The 27793-nt window shown below is 30.3% G+C and overlaps 1 protein-coding gene across 1 annotated transcript; it reads right to left on the bottom strand.

Annotated features, from left to right (window-relative positions):
• Positions 1–5: 5 nt before the first annotated feature.
• On the bottom strand, positions 6–27793 carry LOC107165237 (uncharacterized). Its single transcript, XM_015513392.2, has 3 exons — positions 27308–27793; positions 3559–4248; positions 6–1409 (listed from the first exon to the last, which is right to left on the bottom strand). The coding sequence occupies exons 1-3, from the start codon at positions 27332–27334 to the stop codon at positions 501–503; spliced, it is 1626 nt and encodes a 541-aa protein (XP_015368878.1). The 5' UTR covers positions 27335–27793; the 3' UTR covers positions 6–500.

Raw genomic sequence — 27793 nt, 5'->3', positions numbered from 1 at the left:
ATGCATACACTCCACACGTCGTTAGCGAGCGGGCAATTTTTTATTTATTTATATTAATCAAAAAAATTCGAGTTCGTAACACGCGTTAAGATAATAATATTATATATAATAATATAATGTTTGATTATATACTCGACGTTAACCGCAGGCTCAAATGTATTATATCAGTGCTTGGTTAAACTTAAACATTAAAATAATTAAAACAATAATATAATTATTCCGATTAGGTCAGTATCGCACGCATTTCGGGTTTATGCTCATCAATCGTAATAATCTAATATGATCATCGTGAAATAAAAGTCCAATATCAAAGACAAACAACGCATAATATTATACAAACATATTCTCTCGGCGCAATAAAAAAAAAAAAAAAATTAAATTAAATAAATAAATAAAACATAATAATATATATTATCGTAACATAATACTAAATAGGTATGTGCACAGGTAAATAAAGTAAATAGGTATAGGTAACTAGGTATTATGGCGCCGGCCGTCTCTCAGATATAGGGTTCCGTCCAGTACTTGACGGCGGCCGGGTACGCGGACTTGCAGTCGAACGACGCCGACTTGGCCCGGTTCCTGCTCTTCACGTCTTTGGGCTTCTGCACGTTCCTGTGCGACCCGTATGCGTTCCTGTTCGACTGCACCGTGATGATGGACTTTTGGCTGAGCCCGGTCACTTCCAGAAACGATTCGTAGTTGACCCGGCTGGCGGCGCAGCAACTTCCGTCGTCCCCGGCCGACCGCAACAGGACCGCGGCCGCCGTGACGGCCGCGGCCACAGAGGGCGACGACGGTGAAGACGACGAACCGTGCCGGTCCGGGTACTCGAGCCCGTCCGCCTCGGGTCGGCCGCAACCGTAATCCTTGTCCAGGTCGCTATCCTCGAATCGGAACTCCTCGAAGTTGTTCCGGGGGTCTAAGTCGCTTAGCGACACCGCCGCGCAGCTTCCAGCGCACACGTCCGGTTCCGAGTCGGTCCTCACGTCTAGCTCGGCCGCAGTCCTCAGGTCGGCGTCCGCGATGTAGCTCCCGTCACTTCCGCGGTCGTCCACCAGGGTCGGAGACCTACCGTCGGCGCAGCGCAACTCCGACACCATCGAAGAACCGGAAGTAGTGGCAGCCGTGGTGCATATGCTCTCGAACTTCCGGACCATCTGCGATACGCTGGGCGACGTTTCCGTGGACGCCGTGCTAGACGTGTCGTTTTCCGATTCGGTCGAGTCGCCACACTGCTGTAGCAATAGCGTCTCCACCGTCTTCACGATGTCCGTCTGACCGTCTTCGTCGGGCTCGGGTATGTGAGTCGTTTTGCCGAAGTGTACGGTCTTCGGTGACGGATACTTGTCCGCCTTCTTCAGCGCGGAGGTGATCACCTTGCCGTTCTGCTTCACCGAAGTTATCACCTGAAAACCAATATTCAACACGTCAATGTGGCACGACTCTCGTCCCTATATAATATACTATATATAGGTACGTATTATAATTTTATTAATTTACATTTAAGCATTATTATATTATAAATTTGTCGACTCTCTACTCCGTTACAAGCCTCGGCTAAAAGAGGTAGATATATATTTCTGTATCTATACGTTGTATTTATACTTAAAAAAATAAAATATCACATATTAGGTATACATTTTTTTAAGCTAAAAGTTGTCTATCAATTTATTTTGTTTTTTTATTCCACCAATTTCCAAATTACTTAAGTTAATTGATTAATTGATATATATATATTGAGTAATAATAATAATTATAGATTTAAAATAATATAATTATTTTAAACAAATTATGTATATGAAATGTTTCAATATTAATTATTGATTAATATAACTATACAGTGGAAATCAATTATAATGACTGCTATTACGATGATAAGGTGACTACAATATAATAATATATAAGTTCCAAATTTTTTCTAATATTTTTATGGTATAGTTTATGCTATAATGACGAAACTGATTAAACGGCCGTATTATCAAGGCTCAATAATATAATTAATTTTTGTTTTGTGACCGCATTTGACGTTTACTATTTATCAGTAATGCAATAAGTATAATTTTTCCATCTAAATAAAAATGAAATTGCAGTTTATAATATATCGTTTCGATTTTTATTTAATTTTGAGTTGGTCTAATCGAGAACGTCAAAATGAATAAATTGAAATCATTTACAAATACATTTATTATTGTTGTTGTACATAACCAAGTACATAAATTATATATTGATAATTATTTTTTACCCATTATATTACTTATCACCTTATATTATTCTGAAAATGTTCATTTCTTTCAATTAAAATAAATGTTGTTGAAGTCGAAATAGAATTCAATTAGTTTTCAAAACTATAGTCACTTTCTTTACCTATTACACGTAGTCTTACCGTCTAAAAGCTTTAACGATCAATTTGCCTGCATGTCCCGTAAACGTCATCACAACTAATTTCCACTGTTTTAATATGTTTTTTTTTTTCTAGTAATGCCTATCCTGTTTTACCGATAATTAAAATATATTATTTAACTTGATTTTATTTTAAGTTGATTTACTAGTGAAATTTTAACTCGCATTTGATTTATAAACATCTGTAAAAATTCATTGTTAAATATCTTATGATGGTAAAATTTCAGCGGAGATAACTTTCTGGGATTGAGTAAAAATTCACGCTGGAATAATCATGGGCTACTTGTGTACCAGCGGTTCCCATTGTAATATTTCGAGCACAAATCAAATTATAAACATTAATATCGGTAACTGAGCGCCGATAGAAATGCGTACCAGGAAACCTGTGATTTGCGACGTGAAGTCTTTGTATGGAATCAGAAAAAAAAACCTTGTAATAATAATAATTGCAGTATGAGCACTTTGCAGTAATGCAGGAACGGTATAAGGAATGTTTTTAACAGTCGATGTTACAGTACTGTAAGGAAATAAACTTTCGGAAATGTCGAAAATTATTAGCCCACAATAATAACATAATGTTATAGAATGTATATATTTAAGTGCAGTAAACAAAATATTTTATTTTCAGTCTATAATACCAAAATTTAACTTCATAATAGTATGTCACTAAGTTTTGAACGAACGAAATTACATAAAATATCTGAATATTAGCAAACACGATAATTGTTTGCTCAGATAATATACAAACGAAAAATATTGCATATCATTGTATTATAATTTGGCATATTTTAATAAATGTTTAAGCCCAAAAGATTAAAAGAACAAAATATGAAACTAAAAATATGCTACAATTGAATTAGTATAACTCGCTGTTTGTGATATGACTGTGCCGAAAAAAAAAACGAAATATTAATGAATACAATATTATTATGTTCCTATAAAACTTTTTTTTTTAAATTCTAATCGCCATATACCATTATTGAACAACGGTATGGACGGAAATCAATACTTCCGAGTTCAATAACTATTTTTATTGATAAATATAATAGTGCCTAACAAAATACGCTTTACTAAAGAATATTAAATTTTCAGATATTATTAGATAATAACACGTTACTCCAAAATCATATAGATGTAATTTTAAATTAAGTTTACCTCTTTAGAGACTTCATTGTAAGTAAACTCGTTTTTCGAGAAAATAGAGTTAGACACAACAAATAAGTTGTTATTGGGTGTTGGATTTGGAAATGACGATATGTCATTGAGAGACAAGTCTGTAACAGTTTTACTGTACACATTCTTATTAAAGTTTATATTGTTGTTTGAATTTTTCTTAGAACGTGTGTCCACCGGTAACACATTTTTCCTCGATCCCTCTAATTTTGTTGGTAACACTACGAGTTTTTCCGACGAATCTATATCATTATTTTTTACGTGCTCGTTTACGTGTGATTGTGACGAGATAGATGTGATCAAGTCGGGTTTCGAAATCGAAATAATTTCCGTATCCTCACACGGCTCATTTTTATGACAATAGTGAGCTAGACTCTGTCTTAATTTCGCGATTTCTATTTGCTGTTGCCTTATCACCGAATCTCTCTCCCCTAATTGTCTTCTTATTTGTTGTTGTTCTTTTCTTAATTTCGACTCAAACACGTACAGTGACCTCAACACTTTTCCTAGATCGTTGAAGTTTGAACGTTGAAATTCTTTTAGCTGATTGTTTTTTTTGTCAACTTTCAGCGACAGTTCGGCAACTAATTGATGTCTTTTGATAATTTGACTGGTCAACGCATTTTTAGTTCTAGACAGTTCATTTTTTAATCTGATTATTTCTTCGTCAATCTGAAAAAAAAAAAATAAAATAAAAAAAAAATATCTATAAAAAACTTGTACATCATACTATACGAGTATATAACTTGAATTAGAAACTCTTATTTTTTTTATAAATGAAGTTTTTACTATCTTCGAACAAACCAAATCCACTACCAATATATTGGCAATAAAAAGCTAAGTAATTTTATTTGTGAATTCATTTTGTATACTATAAGACATGCATAATTTTAAACATTGTTATCTTGTCCTCGAATCACCATAATTATGTTTGATTTTCATTATATTTTTTTGATCGTTATTCAGTGTTATTTAGCATTCATATATTGGAATTTCGTTCATTTATTGATAACTAGGTCACGTGTAATTATTAACGTCTTGTAATTTCCAAGAATTATGCGTACGCTTAAGCTGTTGTTAGGGAACATCAGTAGAATTATCGTTATTTAATACTATTGTCATTATAACGATGGATAAATAAATAAAGCGTTTCGGATGGAAATAATACACATGCCTATTTAATCTCTCTTTGAATTCTCGCAAAGTACATTCTTCATACTGTATACATATTTCTAAACAATGAGTTATATTATACGAATGAAAATGTAAAAATAATATGTTAACGCAAATTAAATTTACTAAATAATGCAAAATTATAACAGATTTTCTCAGTGCCAAGAATGATAACAATTATAGAGACATCTATTTTAACGTTATATATATAATTGTTAAAACATAATTTTTTTTTTTAGTGGATTACGTGGTGCACGTGCAGCTACTTTCATAAAAAAACATAAGTAGCAAAATTAATTTGCTCGCAATCATGTTTTTCTTATGTATTTGTGTGCGTGTAACCTACCTCTGTAAACTACGATTTCTCATATTATTATACTGTGATATAAACCGATGAACAAATAATAATTACTTCACCAGAAAAATTTAAGCAGACAACGATCGCATTCCGCACGCACGAATACAATAATATGTTTTAGAACCACTACCTACTATACCCACCTTAGTTGTTATTGAAATAACAATTGCTATATCAAACAATAAACTGACATAGGTTTTCCACTGACATCCCGCGATTTCTCTAGAATGTCGTCCGGTTTCATGAGCTGTGCCGAAATTGTTATAGAATAATAATATACCTATTATTTGTAGAGAGGCAATAAATTTGGATGGTGAGGGAATCACTATAATTAGGTATATTTGTTATGCAAATTATTATCGATATTTTATTTAAATATAATATAATTTACGCAGTCATGTTTTATGGGTATATAATCTAAACGACGAACATTTCGGTGAATATTCAATTGCTCCCTCCAGTGTTTATCTCCCAAATGCTCTATATGATAATGCAATTTTGGCTTCTCTATATAAAAATACACGAGCTGGTTTCCTTTCTAAGTTTTGAAATTAATCCCTCGAGATACACACCACCACCACATCGGCCAGACCAATTCCGTCTTGTATAACTTTTTTGTGGACGATTGGCTCCGCGAACCTCTCCCAAAAAAGCGGTTTTTCAAATAATCTAAATGTATCGAGCAAATGAAATGTACATATTATATAGACATGAGTACCATGGCACTACAGTATTAAATGCACGCATTGTACACGAGCACCACGGTTGTATCCAATGTAAATTGTATTAATCTACAATATCTCGCGCGTAGACACACATACATTTTCAGAATGTATAGAATGCACACGAATAGTATAATAATGTATAAATGAAAATTAATTTAGAATTAATGTATCAGGTAGGTACTACACACCTGCTTGAAGTTTTAATAAGTATATGATTTTGTCTCCAACATTATAATCATAAGTTAATTGAACGCATACTTTGAGTTTACTTTCGATGCCTATAAATGTTCATGTTCATTTTAAAATATGACAGCTGAATAACATTTTCAGATTTGTGATAAACCGAATCTAAAAGAAAGTGACTTTGCTGTATGGTTTTGGATTTCAAGCAGTGAAGGTACCTCGTCAAATTATAGAAATCACGTTTTATATTTTAAAGCTTTCGACTTTGAAAAAAAATAACGTTATCAATAAATAATTGATTTATGTGCGAACTATATCCAATTTTCTACGGGAAATCACCTTCGATACTGAAGCATTTTTCCCGGCATAAAATGTGTCTTCAGGTATAAAATATTTTATATATAAATTTATTATATAAATTAATAAAACAATTTACTCATCGCTTTACTTTTATAATTTTGCAGAACTGTGTTTCAAACATTTTAGCCTATTTTATTGCCGATTAATAAATTTCGCAACTATGCTTTCCGTATAGCATAAGTTGCGAGGTTTACATGTTAAAGGTTTTTTTCAAAATCGGTTCGTGCGTACCACAACAATATACAACTGTCAACTATTATACCTATTGATTATTACACCTCAGCTGTTTTTAGTGTATATATAGCAATTCCGTATCAAAAGCCATATTTTTTATTTGTATAATAACTTGTCGTCGTATTTCTGGGAACATTGCAATTACAAACAGTAAAATTTGCTGATCAATTGCGTTTTCAACGAATCTCATCGAGCCATAACGCCCAACTGGATAAACTGCCACAACAACGTCCGTTACCGAGAATTTATCTGCTCAGGATAAACTACGACGATTTTGTGCAGTGGTTCGCGTTGAAACGGCATTTCAGACTCTGCTCCACCCATCCAGCACCTCCACCCACCGCCATCGCCATCGCCACCGTATCCACCTCCAACTATGTATCGCGTTTTTCAACGTTAAACGAATTCCAGAGCCGAGACGCGTCGGCTGTAGAATTTACCGGTACGCAACAACTGCACTGTAATATCAGCACGACTGCTGTATGTCGGCAATATTGTGAGAAAAACAATGATGATGCTGCGATGCCCGATAAACACGAACAACCCGATCCGGCCTTTGTCGAGGACCGCCCATTTTAACTCTTTCGTTTGAACAATTTTACAACTCATAAAACATAATTTATTATAAACTTGTTATAGTTTGGTGCAGTGTAGGTATACGCCTAATATGATATTTTTTAATTAACTCACTCACATTAATATTATGTCAAGGTACGTTGATCGCGGTACTGCAGTACCTACATGTAAGAACCTATAAAAATTACTAAAATTATGCGGTTTTTGTAAAAACTGTACACGAAATATGATTTTTGAACGTCACCTACGTAATCGTATACGAGCTGTGTAGGTTGTTTGATTAAAGATTCAAATAACTCTTCTGAATAGTTGGGATGGGTAAGTGGAAACAGAATAATAATAATATAATCTATTTTAACGATAAAACATAAATCAGCGACCGCAAACAATATAATAGTAGTATCGTAGACCGGTATCGGAATTCAATATTATAAAGAACTGAAGACGATACGAGTCGAAAACCCAATAATCTTCGTGGGAGCGATAATCGTCGGTGAAAAACTGAAAGTAGATAAAAAAAAAAACATCCGAAACTATTTTAGTCGTTTAGCGAATCGGCGGACATAAAGAGATATTTTTACGTTCATATATATATATCTATATATATATATATATATATATATTATATATGTATTACACGGTGGCTACGGCGGGATGCTCACTCGACGATTACGAGGCAGATAGAAATCCGTTTCCTGTGCACGTGTATATGACCAATGTATAAATTCACAGTGAGGCAGTAGTACAACTAATACATGGTGGTATATATATATATGTATTGTGCAGAATTCGATCGTTGGAAAATAAATATTATCCGCATTGTACAAAAACCACCGTCGCTATTGTTCTTGCCGTCATATTTTCGCAAACGATTGTTGTTGTATAGATTCGGAGGAAACGTTTCGTTACAGGTACGTTCTATATACATCCTTTTGTTCCGTAAACCATAACGCCCGCATTTTCAATACGGCAAAGAAAAAATGTCAGTTTTAAAATACAATAATATATTATGCAAATTACCTATCCGCACTGCCTTATACTCGAAAACGCAAATTTAAACCATTTCTTTTATTCGATCAATTTAATGGTTTTCGGTCACTGCGGCTTAATAGATTCTCTAGCTACATTACACATTGTTATTAGTATTATATATTTTAGGTAGTAGAATTATGCAGGACAAGATTTTATACGGATATCATGATCAATGTGCCGGGTGTGTGGGGTTTGAACTTTTTCGTTTTATAACGAGTTTAATCGAATTCTGATTTTCAGAATTTTAAGTGTGCTACAGAAACTAATAACATTTGAATTTACATTCAGTTTGTTCAACATTTAAAAAAAATATTCTGCTTGATAATTTAAAACAAAACATTTTAAAATCTTATAAAGAAAAAGAATTGCATCATCGTAGGACACTTCTCTTAAATGAGTGAAAAAGGAACATAATTTGAAATATGTATATTAAGCTAAATTATAGTTAAAAATTTCAAAAATCAGAATTCGAATAAACTATAATTATTAAAGGAAAATGAGTTCATCACCCACCATATTGCATGTATTGTTGTCTGTATTATTCTAAATATTTATATATAATACCTTATTTCTTTTTCGTTATTAATATTTTGTTTAAATTGACAAATGTAAACTTTTCCCAATATAATATTATTGAAAGTATAAATGTATATGTAATAGATTGGAACGAAGCTATTTTCTGTTTGGGTTTAAACTAAATGTTCTATTTTACCAAAACTCAAAAAAGAGGTGTTTGGTAGGTAGGTAGCCGGCGGGTTTCGTCGCAGGATTATTTCGTTCATCTTGTGCTTCATGGGATGATGTTTTATACTATTATTCGTGTGTTAATGTCAGTCATAGGTATTTTTGTAGGTATTTATTGTTTTAATAAATACAGATTGTAAGTTTACCAAATTCAAACCAAAAATATGTAGGTCTTAAAATATTATATATACTTTTATCATACATTTGTATGATTTTTATTGATATATTAATTCAAATTTTATTGCATTGTATAAGTAATAATAATTAATACATATGCACCTATACTTATGTATGACATTAACTTTTATCAAGTAAAAATAAAATTATATTTCAATAAAACAAAATACAGCGGTAACCATGTATTATTACATTCGTGTTTTACGAATAATGTTTCGGTGGGCGAAACCCAAATCACTATATTTTGAGTTAGGGTAAAATGGAACATTAAGGCAAAAACTAAAAGGTTAATTTTCATCCACTCGTAAAAAACAAACCCACCCGTAAACTGTATTACTTATAGAGGACACCATGTGGCCAACACAATCCACCAAAATTTGATTTTTAGTTTGGTTAAAATGAATATAGTTTAGTAAAAACTTGTTTTTTTTTTTTAAAATTTATTTATATATAATATATAAATTTTATAATTTATCCATAACAGTACAAATAACAGTTATTTTTATTAAATAATATTTCTTAGCTATATTTAATTATTTAAATATTTTTTTATAATTGATAAACTGAAGACATATTAACTAAATATAAATAATATATTACTTGATTTTCGTAAATCACATTAGGTAGTTACGCAACATAATTTTTATAAAATATTGAGCTCTCGTATTATAATTTTTTAGTTTTTAAAAATGCAGATTGAAATTAACGTTCGTCAGCACGCCAATGACTCAGCATACCACCACATAATCAGCAAAGTTTAAATATCGCGTACCATAGTATTTAAAATAGATATCGATAAATTCAAATTTACTTAAAAATACTATGGGTGCACATCAAATCGTGTCTACCCATTTTATAAATCGAAAAATGTCTGGTGAAATTTTTATTACCTATATATAATACTATGTATTGCCACTGTTCACCATGGGCACAGTTTTGTTTAGAAAATAATATGTCCATTTACACTTGGGGTCTGTATATATGTATAAAGAAAAAAAAATGATCCATTGAAAATTCCTTAGAATGCTAATATTCGAAATAAAAAAGAAATGTGAATACAGTATTTGCAACGTAGATCTACCTAAATGAGCAAAATGTGTTTAATGTTTATAGCACAATATGAGATTTATCCGTGGTTCAATTTTAATCAATAACAATGTTACTGTATTCAGCATATTATTGTATATACTGCATGTTTACTTTATTCTTTACCCATAAATCGTCAGTGATTCTTTTAAACAAAATGGTTGCACATTTTAGCCACATAAATAAATTAAACCAGTGTTAGGATGATAAGTCAATAACTGAATCGACGATCGATTAAAAACCTAATATTAAAATCGAAAAATCACATATTACAATTATTGTACCTACTGCTAACTTGTGCTTATTGTGACTTTACTTGGGAATTATTTTGTATTCCGGCTCAAGTGCATTAAAAACACGATTGTAATGATTCATTAAATGTACAACACTAAAAAGGGGAACCTACTATAAAGTAGATAACATTTAGGTTAAACATTTCCGGTTGCACGCATTATAGTCTATATGGTTTATAATAAACGCTAATTATAACGTATAAAAACGCATTAACATTGTTCGACAGCATTTCGCCATTAAAGATAGGCACATTTCATCAAATTATGGGAAATTATTTTCTAATGAAAATTCAATTTACCATCTGCCGAAAACGATATCGATTCAAACGAAACTATAACAGCATAATATATTATACAATAGTCTTACTCCCATGGGTGCATGCAACTTTATGTTTCTCGATTTTTGGTTACCTAAAACGACACGTATTTTTACCGATTTAACTGGAAATGAAAACGGGCGAGACTAAAATCGGAAGAGTATCAAAAAAAATAAAAATAAATATTAATATATACGCATATGCACTTAAAAACAAGTGCGTGTCGGAACAAGATTCCGAAATTGCACTTTACATAGGTATTGTGTGTATTGTCGTTTATCAATTTACACGTAATTTTTACCGAACCCGCTCAATGACTATGCATTATATATTGTTATCATTGGTATTACTATATTTCATACTCCTGTGTATCCATTGTTAAATCGAATTATTAAGAATTTCATTCAACGATCCGGATCACCGATTTTTGTGTTTTCTTACGACGGCGATGACTTATTCTTCCTACATCCAAAATATAATAACGAGCTCGTTTTAATAACAATATACCACGAAGAATAAAATACATAGTAAATATTGGTTGGTATTATATAGGCATATTCCTAGCCAATAATTTCTCACGCGAATAAATATTCACTCACTGTAACATTATAACAATATAATAATGATGTAATATACGGTCCGTGCATAACACCTTTCAAAACATCGCATTAGACATTTACGGTTTCCCTCTCTTATGTTTAAAATCATACTCTCCACATAGGTCTGAAATTAAAACTGTAAAAAAAGAAGCAATAACATATCACAAAATAAGACTCTACAATCGTCTATATTATTTCATTCCCTTCATTCTAATCCCATAATTAAAGCTTTTTTGACAAATGTTAGTCCTGATAATCCTCCATAGCGCTAAAACCTAAAACACAATTGGTGTAGAGATCCTTTAACCTACTCTTAGATTTAAACGAATTAAAAAAAATTAAAACTAGTTTAAAACATTCACTTAAGAGTATCATCACTGGTTGGATACTGTTATCAAGATATCAAGATTTTATTCAGGTTATTAGTTTGTATTTTATCTTATTAAATTTATTGTACCTTAGTGGTAAAATTGTGTATATAACAATAAAATAAAGTAAATAAAAGCGATCGATCCCTAAGAATAAATAAGTGCAACATATATATTGAGTTACGCGTGTACTGCGATATTATTTGAACTTCCTATGCTATAATATGTCATATAATTATGTTAGATATATATTATTACATACTCGTACTTGCATATTATTATTAAAAAGATATATATATATATTCTATATATATTATAAAGTATACATATAAGGTGTCTGCAAGGTGATAGTTTTAAACGAAAATAATATTGTTTTTCGAAAAGTACCTATTAACAGTAATGGAAAAATATTGAACGTAATTTGAACTCACTACAGATCGACATTTTTACTATTTTTTATCGTCAACGTCATCCTCTTTTTTTTAAAAGTATTTTACGTTTTTCAATGACTGCGTATATTTTTATTACATGATATTCTGAAGCAGAATATTTTTTTTGAGAATTTCAACGAATAAAAAAATAACACACTTGAAAAACTAAAACGACAAAAAATACGGAAAAATATTTTTTTGTAATTAATTCAAAATAGCACGTGAACGAAAACATTTCCAAACACACGTTAATACTTTTCAAGAAAATTGTTGTTTTTCTTCACAAGAATTTATCTGTAGGTGGGTACATCCACCTTTACAGTTTACACTGTCAAACACGACTTTCAAAAACCATTGATGAAATGTCACGTTTTTTTTTCCTGCAAGTAATTCGTTGCATTGGCAGCTCGTCAAGAGAGGCAAGTGAGGCTCAGCCTCACCTAAGTATTGTAAAGAAAAAGGAGGGACATATTCTATAATTATTGTTATTTCCAATCGAATTCAAGAATATTAAAATACTCAATAATATATTATGCATTTTAAAATACAAAATTTTTTTGTTATTAATGTTAAAAAAATTTATTTTATCGTGTATAATATTATTATGATAGTACGTCATACTTCGTCACTGTTATCAAAAATCACGTCGAAGATGTTCGTTGAACGATAGAACGATCCCGACGACAACCGATGAGTGCCGAGAGGCTAGTAATATTTTGCCTCAGACGAGTACGATTATAAAATATATCATGGTAGAGGGGGAAGTCGGAATTTTAGTATGAAATGAGGCAGAATGATTCGGGCCTCAGAGTTTGTCAACATTATCCATTAGTCATTTGTCGAAGCGACGTAACTTCCATTAATAGAAATAGTAACTGGTAGGTTGTCGTAATGTTGTTTAGTATAAGTGTATACCTACCTATAATACTTTGATCACAAACTAAAGATATCGGTTTTTATCTGTCTAGTGTTTAGTGTCTTGTAATTTTGTACTACAGTTTACTGTTTAGTAGATCTCTGAGAGTAATAAATAAAAATAATAATTGACAAATTTGCATTACTCAAAGACAGAAGAATAGATTTAATTTATAAAACATAATATAAAATGAATTTTTTTATTGTTTTAGTAAATGAGATTTATGTAATAAGTATTATTTTTTTTTTAAGTTGACTTTATTCTGATATTTCAGATAATATTAAGTATGGTTTATTATTTATATATTTTTAAAGGTTAATATTAAATATTAAATCGAATTATTTTAAAAGTTAATTTACAACTCACTCATTTTAATATAACCCCCCCCCCCCCCAAAAAAAAAAAAAAAATAATAATAATAATAATATTTAAAATTGTGTAGTGAATAGCTAAATAGAGATTTAATAATAATAAAAATATATAATATACAGTTATCTATGTTTAGTGATATATTGACATTTGTTTTGACGCACTCTAACGATGAATTATTATAACAGAACCGTCAGAACCTTTAAGATTTTAATTTTTTTGGTGGGAAATTATTTCCCATTGCCCTATGGTGTGTTTACATTTTGAAAATATCTGCCTCACCCATCATACAGTTCACGAGCCGCCACTGATCCGTTGTCCGTATAATATCATGACGAAAACAATACGGACGCATATTATATAAACATAATAAACTGATGAAATAATGATATTTTCACAATCGGGCGAGTCGCGTTCTCGAGGAGACGTACGAGTACACACCCGCAGCACACCGCCAACACGTCACCTCGATTAGTCGTTTTCGTCAAAAACCCAAAACAGACTACGTGCAGTATATTTTACTATTATATCGTCGAATAACGATTTTACAAGCCACACGAAGAAGATATTACCATAATACAGTTAGCGACTGGTAACCATCATTCGGTATCCGGTCCTATACCGTGCACGTTATAATGGTATACTGCTGTACGCCACGGCGTCCCATTGTGGTTGTTGTTGTTGTTGTTAAAATAATATCAACGACGGTATATAATTATTTTTAGTACCGAATTTTTTATACGTTGCAGGACGTGTCGATGACGAAGATAAGTACCTTTCTTTCAACTTGGAAAGCGAAAAAATCGTTTTTAACGAGTTGCGGACGACACGCGAAAACGATACTGTTCCGTGCGGGAGGTGTCATTGTATTTCACCACCATTTTCGAGAGCTGAGCAATTTTATGACTGTTCAATTATATTAACAATAACAATTTAAGGTCATTATAATACCATGCGTTAAGTATAAAATCTCGATTTGTTTTCATTTGATGGTTAATTTTAAATTTTCGTGCCGTTTAAGAATGATGTTCCGTGACGATTCGTAGTTCTTTTTTCAAACGACAACCACCTCTTTTTTAATCACCTAAATTGGATATTTTTGTTTTTGAAAATGACGATGTCTCCACTCTCCACTACGAAATTAAAATGTACTTTGATTCTAAGATATTAAAATTTATATACCTACTAAGAATGGATTTAAATTATAGCCCTTGAAGACGGTTTTATAAAAATATAGAATACAATTAATATTGAGTTTTATAATTTTTATTACAATCGGAAAATGTTTAAAAACTAAAAAAATTTCCAATCGTCTTATTCTTCACATCTTTTAAACCTATTTACCTTAGACATATTATAATATTATTATCTTTAGTATAGGTATACTAAGATAAACAATTTGAAAATTTGAATTTTGATTTGTGGATACAATATCAACGACATTTGCAAAAACATCAATGAACCTCAACATTCAGAGTAAGAATATTTGTTATCGTTTGAAATAAAAAGGTATAGTTTGTAACACCACTCATTGAATGGCACGAAAAATCTAAACGATTGAAAAATATACATGTTATGGTCCTTGAGTGTAATATACTAATATGCTCGGAAATACCAAAAATCAAGACTTTGAGGAAATCTTTTTACTAGCAGAAAATAATGGGGTTGACCATGTCCGTTGAATCATGTTGTACAAGATAACGTAGTTACACCCAGTACGCAACTGACAACTGTAAATACCTCCACCTTGTCGTTTACTACGACGAATGGGACGAATGCCATTGAGTGCACATCCCGAGTTACTGGTTGCGGTGCAGTTCGTTGTGTTGTGGATCTGATAGATATTATTATAATACACATAGGTCTATACATATATAGTATTATTATTGCTGCCATTATTGTGATATTATGTATATGCATACGAGCTGTGCGATCGCAGACAATAACGCATGATAATATTATTAGTTATTACTATTTATCTTTCACCGTACTTATATAGTCTATAGTCATCGAATTCAAGATCTATAACGAAGAGGTTAGGTTAGGTTATTGTGTTTTGCGTTGTGCGTTTTAGTATTCTGTAATTCCGTTCAGTATTCAGAGTATTCTTTATTTCTTTTCTATGATTAAAAATGTATGATTAACTTATATTGAAATAAAGTAGATAAATAAATGCTATATTTTATTAGTTATTGTTATATTATAACTATTTGTTATTACTTATGATTATTATTTGCAGCTCTAATATTTACAAAGTTATCAATAACAATTAAGTGTCCTAAATTATTTGCACAAAAAAAGTGGTAAACATGCAAACCAAAAGGGTCAAAATTTAAGTCAAAATGCACAAAAATATGTTCCAATATTCACCATAAACTTATGAGTAGGTTGTAAAATAATATAATCATTCAATTGTACTTATTTCTGTGTTAATTATATTTAACTTATCAAATTAAACGAGAAAATGAGTGGAGTAAATGATAGCAAGAAGAAAATGAACATTTTGATTATATTTTTATATTATTTTAATGAAATTGTGATAATTTATATTAATAATAATAAACTATATTTGCAACAATAATATATGTATACAACGTAATTATGTATATATTTTACATACATGCTTTTTTTTTGTGTATTAAAATATTGCTGCACCCTCTAAAAGCTGGGCTTGGTGAATTTCACTATCTGGACATCCAGTTCATGAAATTGTCGATTTCACCACAGAATATAACTATTTCACTTAATGGATACGACATTTACATAATAAATTGGTGATTTATTTAATAATTACATTATTAATAAATATATTCACATTTATATTATAGTTTAATTATAATTAAAAATGTTTATGCGCCTACAGCATATAAACCACCTATAGACCGTGAATTAATATTATTAATAAGGTCTATTGACTACGTCACTCGTAACAGCCAATCACCGCGTTTTTTGATTACTGTCTAACCTCTTCTTTATAGATCTTGCATCGAATATACTAACCCGTGAAGTGACTGTTTCCAACGTAAGCTGATAAGCGGCTTACCTCATATTATGCGCTCACTCGTTGAATGGCCGATCAATTAAAAAATAACTTTACGAAGCGCGTGTATTGTTTTCCCATATATAATATATATATATATATATATATATATATATACCAGGGGCCTCATTTCGGGTTTTTTTTTCGGGTGTGCGAAGTTTCAAGCAGGCCATTTTAAAATTTCACCAGGCCATATAAAAATAGATATACATACGTATATGTATATTATCCTGCGACCTGCATTCAATTATTTCCATATATTATAGACCGGTTATTACAATTTGATTTTAATCATATAAATAATTGTGCATTCGTGGCTCGTGGATTATTTTAGGCTTCAGCAAGGCGCAGGTCAATAGTAACATTCTAAAAGTAAGGGGGTGCAACCGCACACCCTGACCCCCCCCCCCAAATGACGCCCCTATATACAATTATTTTAAGATTGTATAATTGAAACACGGGATGTGGGTGGGAGATAGGGGTTGTGACGGAAAATTTTACAGTAACGTATTCAATGTACACAGTCACAATATAAGATTGACTCGTTCGCATTCAAACGAATAACATCACAAAAAAAAAATACACCGAATTTTGTTAATAAATAAAATCGAAATCGGTTAAATGGTTATTTATAGAATGTATATGCGATATAAACGAATTTATTGCAAGTATAATAATTTACGGGTTTGGTACGTATACGTGTAATTGGATTTGAGAATATTTGCATTAGTATAATAGTATATATATATATGTGTGTGTGTATAAATATCATATAGAATATTAATTGAAACGAAAAAATAAATTTATATTTGTTTATCGAACAAACTGTAAATTGTTGGTATTAGTTTTCAAATAAAACGACACGACATAAATTTAAAACTATGATTTTGTCGTCGTAGAAAAATTTACCATATAGTATTATACATGTGTATATATGTATATTTAGGTCTATATTTTTAACACAGCTAAACAGTTTTAAAGAGTTTTGCTATGATATAAAAGAACATTGATTCAAATAAATTGAAGGTCACATCAACACTTGTTAGATCTGAGCTTATATTAGATAAAATAAAAAAAAAAAAAAATATCTAAGTCCTCTATGGTTCACAATTCATTAGACACTATTCGATGACATATTATTAATCGATAAATTATACATGTCAATTATATACAGATAAAAATAGTTAAAACCAAACAATTCATTATTAAATAATGTTATGTTCAAGCTTTCAAGGTGATACATCAACAATTTTCACAGCCATATTTTGCTTTAATTAACAATACATTCATTTAAATTCTGATTTTTGGGATTTTTAAGTACCTGTATAATAAATAATTAGATACCATCATTTAAAATTCTTAGATTTTTTTACCATGAAAGCAAGTTAGACTTAGATGATACATACATATTTTAGTTAAATGAGGGACACCGTATTAAAAAATGGACTTTTTTTGAAAATGTTGATATATCTAAATCGATATCCAAACGAAAGTTTCCTAGTTAGTAAACTTTGTCGAATGAGAATAATATTCATCTGCAATAGTTCTACAGAAAATATAAAATATTAGTATTAATTTAGTCTAGTATTAAACTCAGAGCTAACAATGGATAACATATCCAATCACGCCTATCTTAACCTACTATATGCATGGATAAAGTATCCATCTTTTTATTGAAATTATATGTAACATATTGTTGATTTATCTAAAATAAAAATAAAAAAAGAAATGCAATATACTCGGATGGTTAGTAACTCATAAACTATTTATTCAAATTTCAATTTAAGCATAATATGAATATTTAAAAAATAATAATATAAAGTTTGTATCGGTACAAGACACTACTTAAAAGGTAAAAACCTAAATATTTGAATACATATAATATGGTCCGAGTTTATTTAAAAAACCTCATATTCTAAATTTAAATAAAATATATATGATTCTAGTAAATTACTATAACATATTATATTTTATACATTTAAAAAACAAAAATTATGAAGTTTCATCAATGGATGTACACTTTACACGAGCCCCCTTTGGTTCTCTGAAATGTTGCTTAATGTAATTTTTACCTAATATTTTATATAAATTCACAATACGAGTTTTGCTTGATATGTAAATGTCACTTTACAGGTTGTACAACCACTAGATTAAAAAAAATTAAAATAATAATACCTAATGCGGTTGTGAGTATGACGTTTTTACTACTACACCGATCTACGTATTTAGGTATTTAATAATTTTTACAATAAATATTATTTTTCACTAAATTATTATTATGTTATACCATCTTACAATAAAGAATTTAATGAATTATAGTGGTAAAATATTGGAGATTTTAAACTTGGTAAAACCTAAAATCATTAGGTTGATTCCGGGGATCGACAATGTAATTATATAAAAAAGAAAAAGCAAATGCCTTTTTATTATATTGCAATAAGCATTTATATTTAGAAAAATAATAATTGACGAGTTCAGTTAAGTTAGATCATGTTGTTAATATTTTATTAAAACATTCTACACAAAATTATATAATTCTGAGTTTAAATTACAATAACATATTTTTTACTTTAAATTCAAAATATAATATTAGAATAATATGCTTATAAGTATAAAAATAAAAGACTCGTATCATACTAGCTGTACTATATTATACTCATATTTTCGACATTAAATCATTTTAAAACGTTAAATATTATTTTACATTTGAAAAAGAACGTTCAACGTTCTTGCATATTTTTTTATCATATATTCTGCAAATATTTGTATAAGTTGAATATTCATAGCACTCAGCGTTATGTTAATTACTATCTTTATTTTTTTATTTTTTTGTCAAAACATTAATTGTCCTTGGGTATGTATATTTTTTACAGATACATAATTTATGTTCATTATGATATAGTCAAAAAATCTATAATGAACCGTGATTTGTATATTAATTATTTTGTCTATACCTACTATAATAATTCCGAGTAATAGTTAAATTATTATACCTACCATTTTATTATGAATATCATTTTTTGTATGCTGTTTTTAATTAATAGTTTAAACAAAAATAAAACTGAACAGCTGCAAAGAAATTAACGATTGCATAAAAAAACCAAAAACAATAGGTACTCATTTGACAAAATTGCAAATATTATTTTACGAAGAGCATAGATATATGCAACATCTGGTAATTTGTATGTATATAATATTCTGTATTATTATGATGTGCATAACTGTCAGATCCCCTTGACAATCCATTTAAGATAAATGCAAATAAAATTATTGTTCAAAGCTCCTACTAAGCAATGTGTTCTTGCACCCCGAAATTCATATTCCGTACACAGCTGGTCATTGTTACGAAAATCAGGGGTGTAATTAAGGGAGGATGAACGGAACATATCCCCCCAAAACTTTTATTTTACTACTAACATTTTGTATTTGGAGCGGTAGGTTACTGTATGAGACTTACAGATTTTGGTAAAAATATATATTCCCCCTCCCCAAACCAAATTCCTAATTACACCACTGACAGAAATGTACTAGCCCCTAGTTTATGCGAGCAGTACATTTTAGGAAATATTATAATTAAGACTAAAGACAACTACATGACGTGTAGCTTGATTTTAAGTAAAATGTTTTTATATAGTCCATGTGATGGTCACAAACCTCGGTTACAGGCAAATTACCAAAATTCTAAACAGCAGTGGTCGTGAGTCTGCTAAATTTTCAATTTAGTGTGTGCCAGCTGGATTATTAAAGGGAACAAACTGTCGTATGAATATAATTTCATAGTTATTTAGTATACGATTGTCGTAAAATAACATTAGCTTTCGCTTAATGTACATAGATATAATATGTCTATGTAGGCACTCTTCTTAGGTACCTTCCTCGTAGTTCGTACATATATGTAAAGATAATATTATAGTTTACCTAATTGCGTTTTCGATATAGATTACTATTGTTCGTGATTAGTGACTACGTCTCTGGTACACTCAAATTAATTTCAGTCGCATCGAAACCACGTTGTAATTCATTTGCTATTCGCTTTGTAGTTTGTACAAGACGTTACGGAAGTACCGTACGAATCGAACGTTTATCGAAAATAACGATACTGTATAGTGTGTACCTACATATAAAATATCGGTCGTCGCGATACGTCTCCCCGTGACCAATTTCCACGACATAAAAGCAACTGAACTGTTGTCTCGGTGTAGCTGTGTGCATAAAATAATAATAATAATAATAACAATGTGTTCCGGCGTCATTAAATTTTAATTTTAATGTTACAAATTCAATTAAACGATAACAATAATTTAATAACATGATCCATCGTAAAATTATATTGATTTATGAACAATGTCAGCTAGAAAAACAATTAAATGGATTTTTCTAGAGCTAATAACGATAAGACAAAAATCGTCACTTTTGATTTCAAGGTTAGGTATCACGTAGGTACCGAACATTGGAATATTATTTAACAAAATACTAAAGCAGCATTTTATTTGTACTAATTCAAAGCGGGAACGATATTTTTAAAATCGATTTATATTTAAACGAATGAAAAACGTGATTTACCCATCATCATATTATATAGTATTTGTATGAGTTGCAAATTCAATTTGACTTAAACGTTATACCTATAGCCAGTAACAAAATATCCTAAAATTTCATAAAAATATTCTTAGTATTATTCATCAAAAAGTCAAAACTAGTAATATATTTTAAATGATTAATTAATATTATATTAAAATCATTTTAATATTTATTTATATATATATGTGTATATTATTATTAAAACTATATTGTGTTGGGTAATAGCATAATAATATTAACAATAATAATAATAATAATAATAATAACAACATAATAACAAAAAATAATATCATTGTAGTGAAAAAATATATTATTTAATATAAGTATGTACCTATACTTACTGTACTATTTTTCAGCTAAATATCATAACTAATTTATGTATTTCACAATGATTAAAATGAGAGGCTAATATAAAATTACACAGAACCTACAATATTCATAAGAATGATTGATTTACATTGTAGAATTAATATTACACAATTTCAAAATTAATCTTATTATGGTCAATAATCCAATTATTATATTAGACAAATTTCCTAGAAAGCTCAGCAACTAAGATTTTCTACGGAACTATAATCTAGCATACTGGTAATAGTTGTAACACAATAGTTATAATATTTAAATTAATATTGTATACATTAAAAATTTAAAAATTTTTCATAGGTACTTCTAGTGATACATCAACATTGAAACAATATCAGATATAAGTGAAACTTAATAGACAATAATTTAAATTAGAAACAACGAAGAATTACCTTACGAATTGAGGTAAATAGTTTCATAACCCAGAAATATAAAATTACGTTTTATTACTGTATTAAACGTCCACGAATCATGTAACTTTTCAAAAACTGACTGGATCATATCTTTAAAAAAAAATATTCCGTTACTTGACAGAATTTAATTTTTTTGATGTTGGTAAATTAATTAATTTATTTATGGGTTTATTTCAGAACTTAAGTATTGGAGTATAGCTTAACCTTATAATGCTGGATAATGTCTGATCGCTATATGCGTATCACTTATGAAAAAACATAGTTTTAAAATATTCATAGTGGTCTAAATCAAAATTAGATTTAAAAAAAAAACCAACTTGCATTTAGAAAAATACGATTTGCCAAAAAATACATAATATTTAAACAATACAATGGCTGCGTAATATTATTTTATAACAATAATTTTATCACGAAAAATAGAAAAATCTTAAAAATATCTAAAAATGATTATTGGCTCTCTCTTAAAATAATGTAGTTATTGTGGGAAGAGCTGTTCTGGTTCCTCAATTGTTGACAAAATATCACAGAATTTTAAAGTTATGAACATAATATTTTGGGTTTCTATTATTAATTTATTATTAACCTAACTTTTTAATTATAACAGATTAAATAAATTGTCAATTTGTTTAAAATTAAATCTAAAGTGTTGTTTTATAGGTACTTCACTAATGCATACAACATTTTTCGAATAAGTTATAACAGTCACAATTACTGACAATAATTGCTGCAGTTTGTTTATAATATATTATATTATGAATAATTTTGATTCATAGTAGTTTCACTGAACAATGAAACCCGGTTTAAATATAAAAAGACACTTATAAGTTTTAGTGTAGTACCTACTTATTCATTCGAGATTGAGTAATTAACAAGACAGGATGTGTATTTATCATTTATCATTTGTTCGATAAAATGCTATAATCATTTCAAAACTATGAGCAATAAGTACCTTCCTTACAACAAATTTGCATACATAAAATTAATCAATGCAACGATAATACTCATAAATTATATTTATAATACATTAGGTAGGTATACGTATTAGTTGTATAGGTATATATATACATATTTTTATTACCTTTATCGTACCTATGTTTATTTTTTTCTCAAACAGTTGCATTCGAGTAGAAATTAGTCATCTTTTGTGAAGTAAAATGATCCTAGTAATGTTCAGCAAAACAAATACATTCGAAATTTAAATAAAACCAATCAGTTTATGCAGTTAACAATCATTAATCCTTTTAAACTTGCGTCATATAATTGATGTCTGATTAAAAAAAAATAAGAATTTTTAAATCAAATTGTGTTTATATAATAGCGTAAAGAAAAATAATTACGAAATCTACGAGGGAAATGTATTATACAAACGATTAAGATCTATAAAATTAAAACATTAACATTAAATAATAATTGCACGAGGTAATTGGTGCACGTAACGAAATGCGTTACCACATGCCAATTCTAATTATTTATACGGATGATTTAAATACAATTATACATTCGGATACAGGATTAATTGACATTTATAATATTATAATGTATACATAGCACCTAAGGTCTGAAAGACATAAAATACAGAACTAAATAATTAAATCGAATACAGGTAACCGTTTTTGGGAGAATTGCATTAAAGATGTCTGGTACGACTCTGGTGTATAATATATAGGTATACATAATACATCGTTTAATTGGTAGGCACAGGCGCTATATGCCTGGCATAAACTTAACCAGAGTCATAATGTATATTATGTCTAGCTTAAATTCAGGTAAATGGAAGTTTAAAGGCTTACCGAGTATAATTGGCTTACAATTCCAGCGCAACCATATTATCAGCAGCCATAGGCCATAGCCATATAATATATTATTATTATTATAAGGAACCTCGTCGTTTTGTAAGTAATGAATTTAACCGGAATAAATTTGTGATACTAATTGCAAAATGTACCACACTAAGGACAATTTATTATTATTGTATAAAATCGAATTATTTGCACGTGTCTATATACTGCAACCTCAGCGTATGTGCATATTTATATACGCACGTTACCTCTGTAGTAAAATAAAATAAATTTATTTTATTTTTATTTTTATTTGAAAAAAAAAAAAATACTTTTAGCTTTAAGCTGTTAAGTTATAATTCTGCACACCTTCTATAAGTTTTACTTGAGTTGGAGGTATATTTCAAAAAATTAGGTTTGTACATCTCGTATACATACGTCGTTCAAAATGTTCATGATTCAATATAATACTAGACATTAAGGATTTTAATATAATTTAACAATAACAATATATAATGTATAAGACGAACAATTATTTCGCATTATATAGATTAACATGCACAACCATAGATCAACTTCAGTATGGAATGCTTATAATGATGATAATTCCTAAATAGGTTAATATTATTTTTTAAATATTTAAATATCAGCTAAGTTAAGCTAGCTTCTGAGACCATACATTTTTTGACACTTAAGCAAAGCTAAATTTATATTATTCTTAAATTTGGTATTTAAATCATAATTACAAAATAAGATAATTTTTTTATGCTTGTATAATAACAGTGATAAACATTTTAAAAAAATCTATCAATACTAAGATTATTATAAACAAAATGTGTGTTAGTACCTACCTATTACTAGCAAATTTTTATATAAATCGAATTAATTTATTAATCGCTATTTTAGATAGTTTAGATCAACGGTCGGCAACTGGTGGATCGCGAAAGGTAGATAACTGAAACGTAAACATGATATCTTACAGTTATTTTGTCTTCATTTACTTATTATAAAAATATAAAGATTTGATAATTTTTTTTTTCTCTGGACCTTGTTTATTCATTTTTTTAATTTTATGGACTCGAACCGAAATTACTTTCAAGCCCATGGCTTAGATGAATATCATACGTGGATCCTAAGATTTCTATACAATAGGAGATAATTGACCGTATTAGTGAAATATATTATATTATTCTTAATTTTTTATTCGTATTAATAAGATGATAAATTATATAAATTATAAACCGACAACAATATAAACATAACACGTATAAAATGTATTAAATGAAACAGTTATTATTATTTAAAATCGAATTATATTTTGCGTCACGTATAAGATATAATAGTACGCATATATCTATATAAAATAGTATAATATATAATTATATAAAGTATTAACAGACATGGGCGAGGAGGCCTACCGGGAAACCGGACATTTATTCCTAGTGGGCCCCCCTTTGTATTTCGGTATGGGGCCCATTAATATCATGTATTATTAAATTTTTGTTTCACGTGGGGGTTCCATTTTAAAATTTTCCGGTAGGCCAAAAATGTCCTATCCACCCATGTTAACAAATATAAACACAAATATAATATGCGAATTTAGTTGGGACGTTTAAACTCATCGTAAAATACCTACACACTGTTGAATATCCTATATTCCTATCACATGACGTGTCCTATAAGCTTTATATTATAATACGACCTTATAACAACATTAGGTTAGGATAGGTATTGTTCATTAATACTACTACAGAGATTTAAAATACTTTGCAATTAACTTAGGTACTATTTTATAGTAATAAATAACACAATGGTCCCGGTTAACAATAAAAAAATCCTAACCTAACTCGGTGTGCGTCCGGTTGAAATTCAACCTATGTAATATAACAATATTATGCTGTAAAAAATAGTGTTTTAATCAAAAATAGGTATACATATATTATTATTATTAAAAAAAAATATTAGTGCAGGCGAATACACGAGCCAGCGCAGTAATGTGAAACCAAATGTATATTTTATTTATTTCTTCGGCGTGAATAAAATATCTAATAAAGATTTCAATCGAATTTTATTGCATTTTTTCAATACAATGTGTAGTCTTGTGAAGCATAATATTATTGGGTATGGTAATCCAACTTTACTTTTTGAGTCGTAAAATGTGTTTAAAATGTACAACGATCCGCATTTGATTAAAGCGTATTATGGTAGTCGTATAGATTCTTATAATTAAATGCCAATGCAAAATATTCGATTTATTGTCACTTGGCTGGTTAGGTACAACTGTTATATAATAATATCACATTGAAACGAAACAAATTCGTTAGTGACCTTTTTAGAAACTGAACACACGGCCAAAACTATTAAAATGCTTTTTACTAATAAAACAGTGTGACGTTTTTAGTATAATATATACAACGCTAATAGCTATTATTTTCGTATAATTGCAACGTTAGATTGCCGTGAGATTAAGAGTAGATACCGACACAATGAAATATATTATTATTAAAGTTCCGACGCGGAATAATGAGAGTAGAAATTACATTGGGCGCACAATGCACATGACCCTAATAAATTCGATCGGTGCTCACTTTCTTCTAAACACCTGCTGCAGTCATTGCTCTCCGTCGGTACTTTGATAGTGACGGAGTTTAAACCTCCGCGTTGTCACGGTTATCAACCACCGTCGATTGGGCTGTTATCAATCGCGGTGTTCGATAATCATTGACTGAATAATTTTGTTATCATCAGTTTGAATTATTACATTATCATAAAAATCGAACAAGCATTATGTTATATTGTACACTCGAGAGAAACTATGCACAATTTCGGGTGTAGGTAGGTACATTAACCATAGACGTGTGCGGGTGGACGGTCGGGCCGGGCAAAAGAGAATCGCGTAAAACCTGTACCGCCGTTTCCTCCGGCAGCGGCGGCGGCGGCCTGGAATGTATGTATAATATATGATACGTGATATGAAACCGAACAACATGCCAGGGAATAATCGTCGTCGCTTCCCAAACTCAATGACGAAACCGGAATCGACCAGAACGATAATAATATAATAAAATAATATTCGAATCGACCAACATCATCGCCGTCGTTGTAATACGTTCGATCGCCTTATCACACCCGCCGGTAAAATATTAATAATATTGTATTACCATTTGTCATATTATTATCGGTACGAGACGAAATAACTGGGCGTTCATAAAGTGTTACGATTAATCATTCAAAATAATTATACAAACGTCGGAATAATTTTTTTCTTCGTCGATCTTCTGGAAGCGTGCTGATAACATATTATTAATATTATTTTCAAAACGCGGTGCGAATGTTATTACTCATAAAAGGGCTATAGGAAATGTGCTTTTTAGTACATCCCCCATATTAAAATAAGTGGGTAAATAATAATGGGCGAACCGGCCGGTTGTTATCACTAAAATATTCCAGTATCGCGGACGACTGAGCAACAGGTGGCGCAGGTGTGCGCGTTATCAGTGGTGGTTGTCTGCGGAATGCGACGGCGGCGGCATCGCCGTCGTCGTGTCCATACGCGTTTTATCGTTTGTAATATTCTATTAATACTAATATTATTTATTATTGCTGCTGTCTTACCTGACTTAGGTCGGAAGCCGTGTCCATGTTTCGTCCGGACGTATGACGGAAACACCATGAGTCATGACAGCGTCTGCTAGGCGCCCTCGTGTGTGCGTTTCTCGTGTGTATTTGATCGTCTTACGGCGGCGACGTGCGAGTGATAATTACCAAGTATATTATTGTGTTATGCGTTATTACCGCCGTTGTCACCGAAAACTCAAAAATCAAATAAAATGTGAAAACATACGGCCAACGGTCGTCGATTAGTATTGTTATTATTTACTATAATACTTATTATTGTTACATCGGTGCCGGCCGAGCGGCGTAGTGCCCACTATATTATATACGCACGCGCGAACTCGTATCGCGAGAGAATAAAGAAACGACGGACAGCCGCGTCGTGTCGTGTTTTGGGACGCACTCGGCCGGTTGGTAGCGACTAGCGAGACTGCCGATGCACACGCTCAACTCGCACACTCTCGGCCATAACCAGTCCCTCTCGGC

The sequence above is a fragment of the Diuraphis noxia genome, unplaced genomic scaffold, assembly GCF_037042655.1.
Source record: "Diuraphis noxia isolate RWA-SAM2 unplaced genomic scaffold, SU_Dnox_SAM2 contig0004, whole genome shotgun sequence".
Classification (NCBI taxonomy): Eukaryota; Metazoa; Arthropoda; class Insecta; order Hemiptera; family Aphididae; genus Diuraphis; species Diuraphis noxia.
This window is presented reverse-complemented; position numbering and strand designations above follow the sequence as displayed.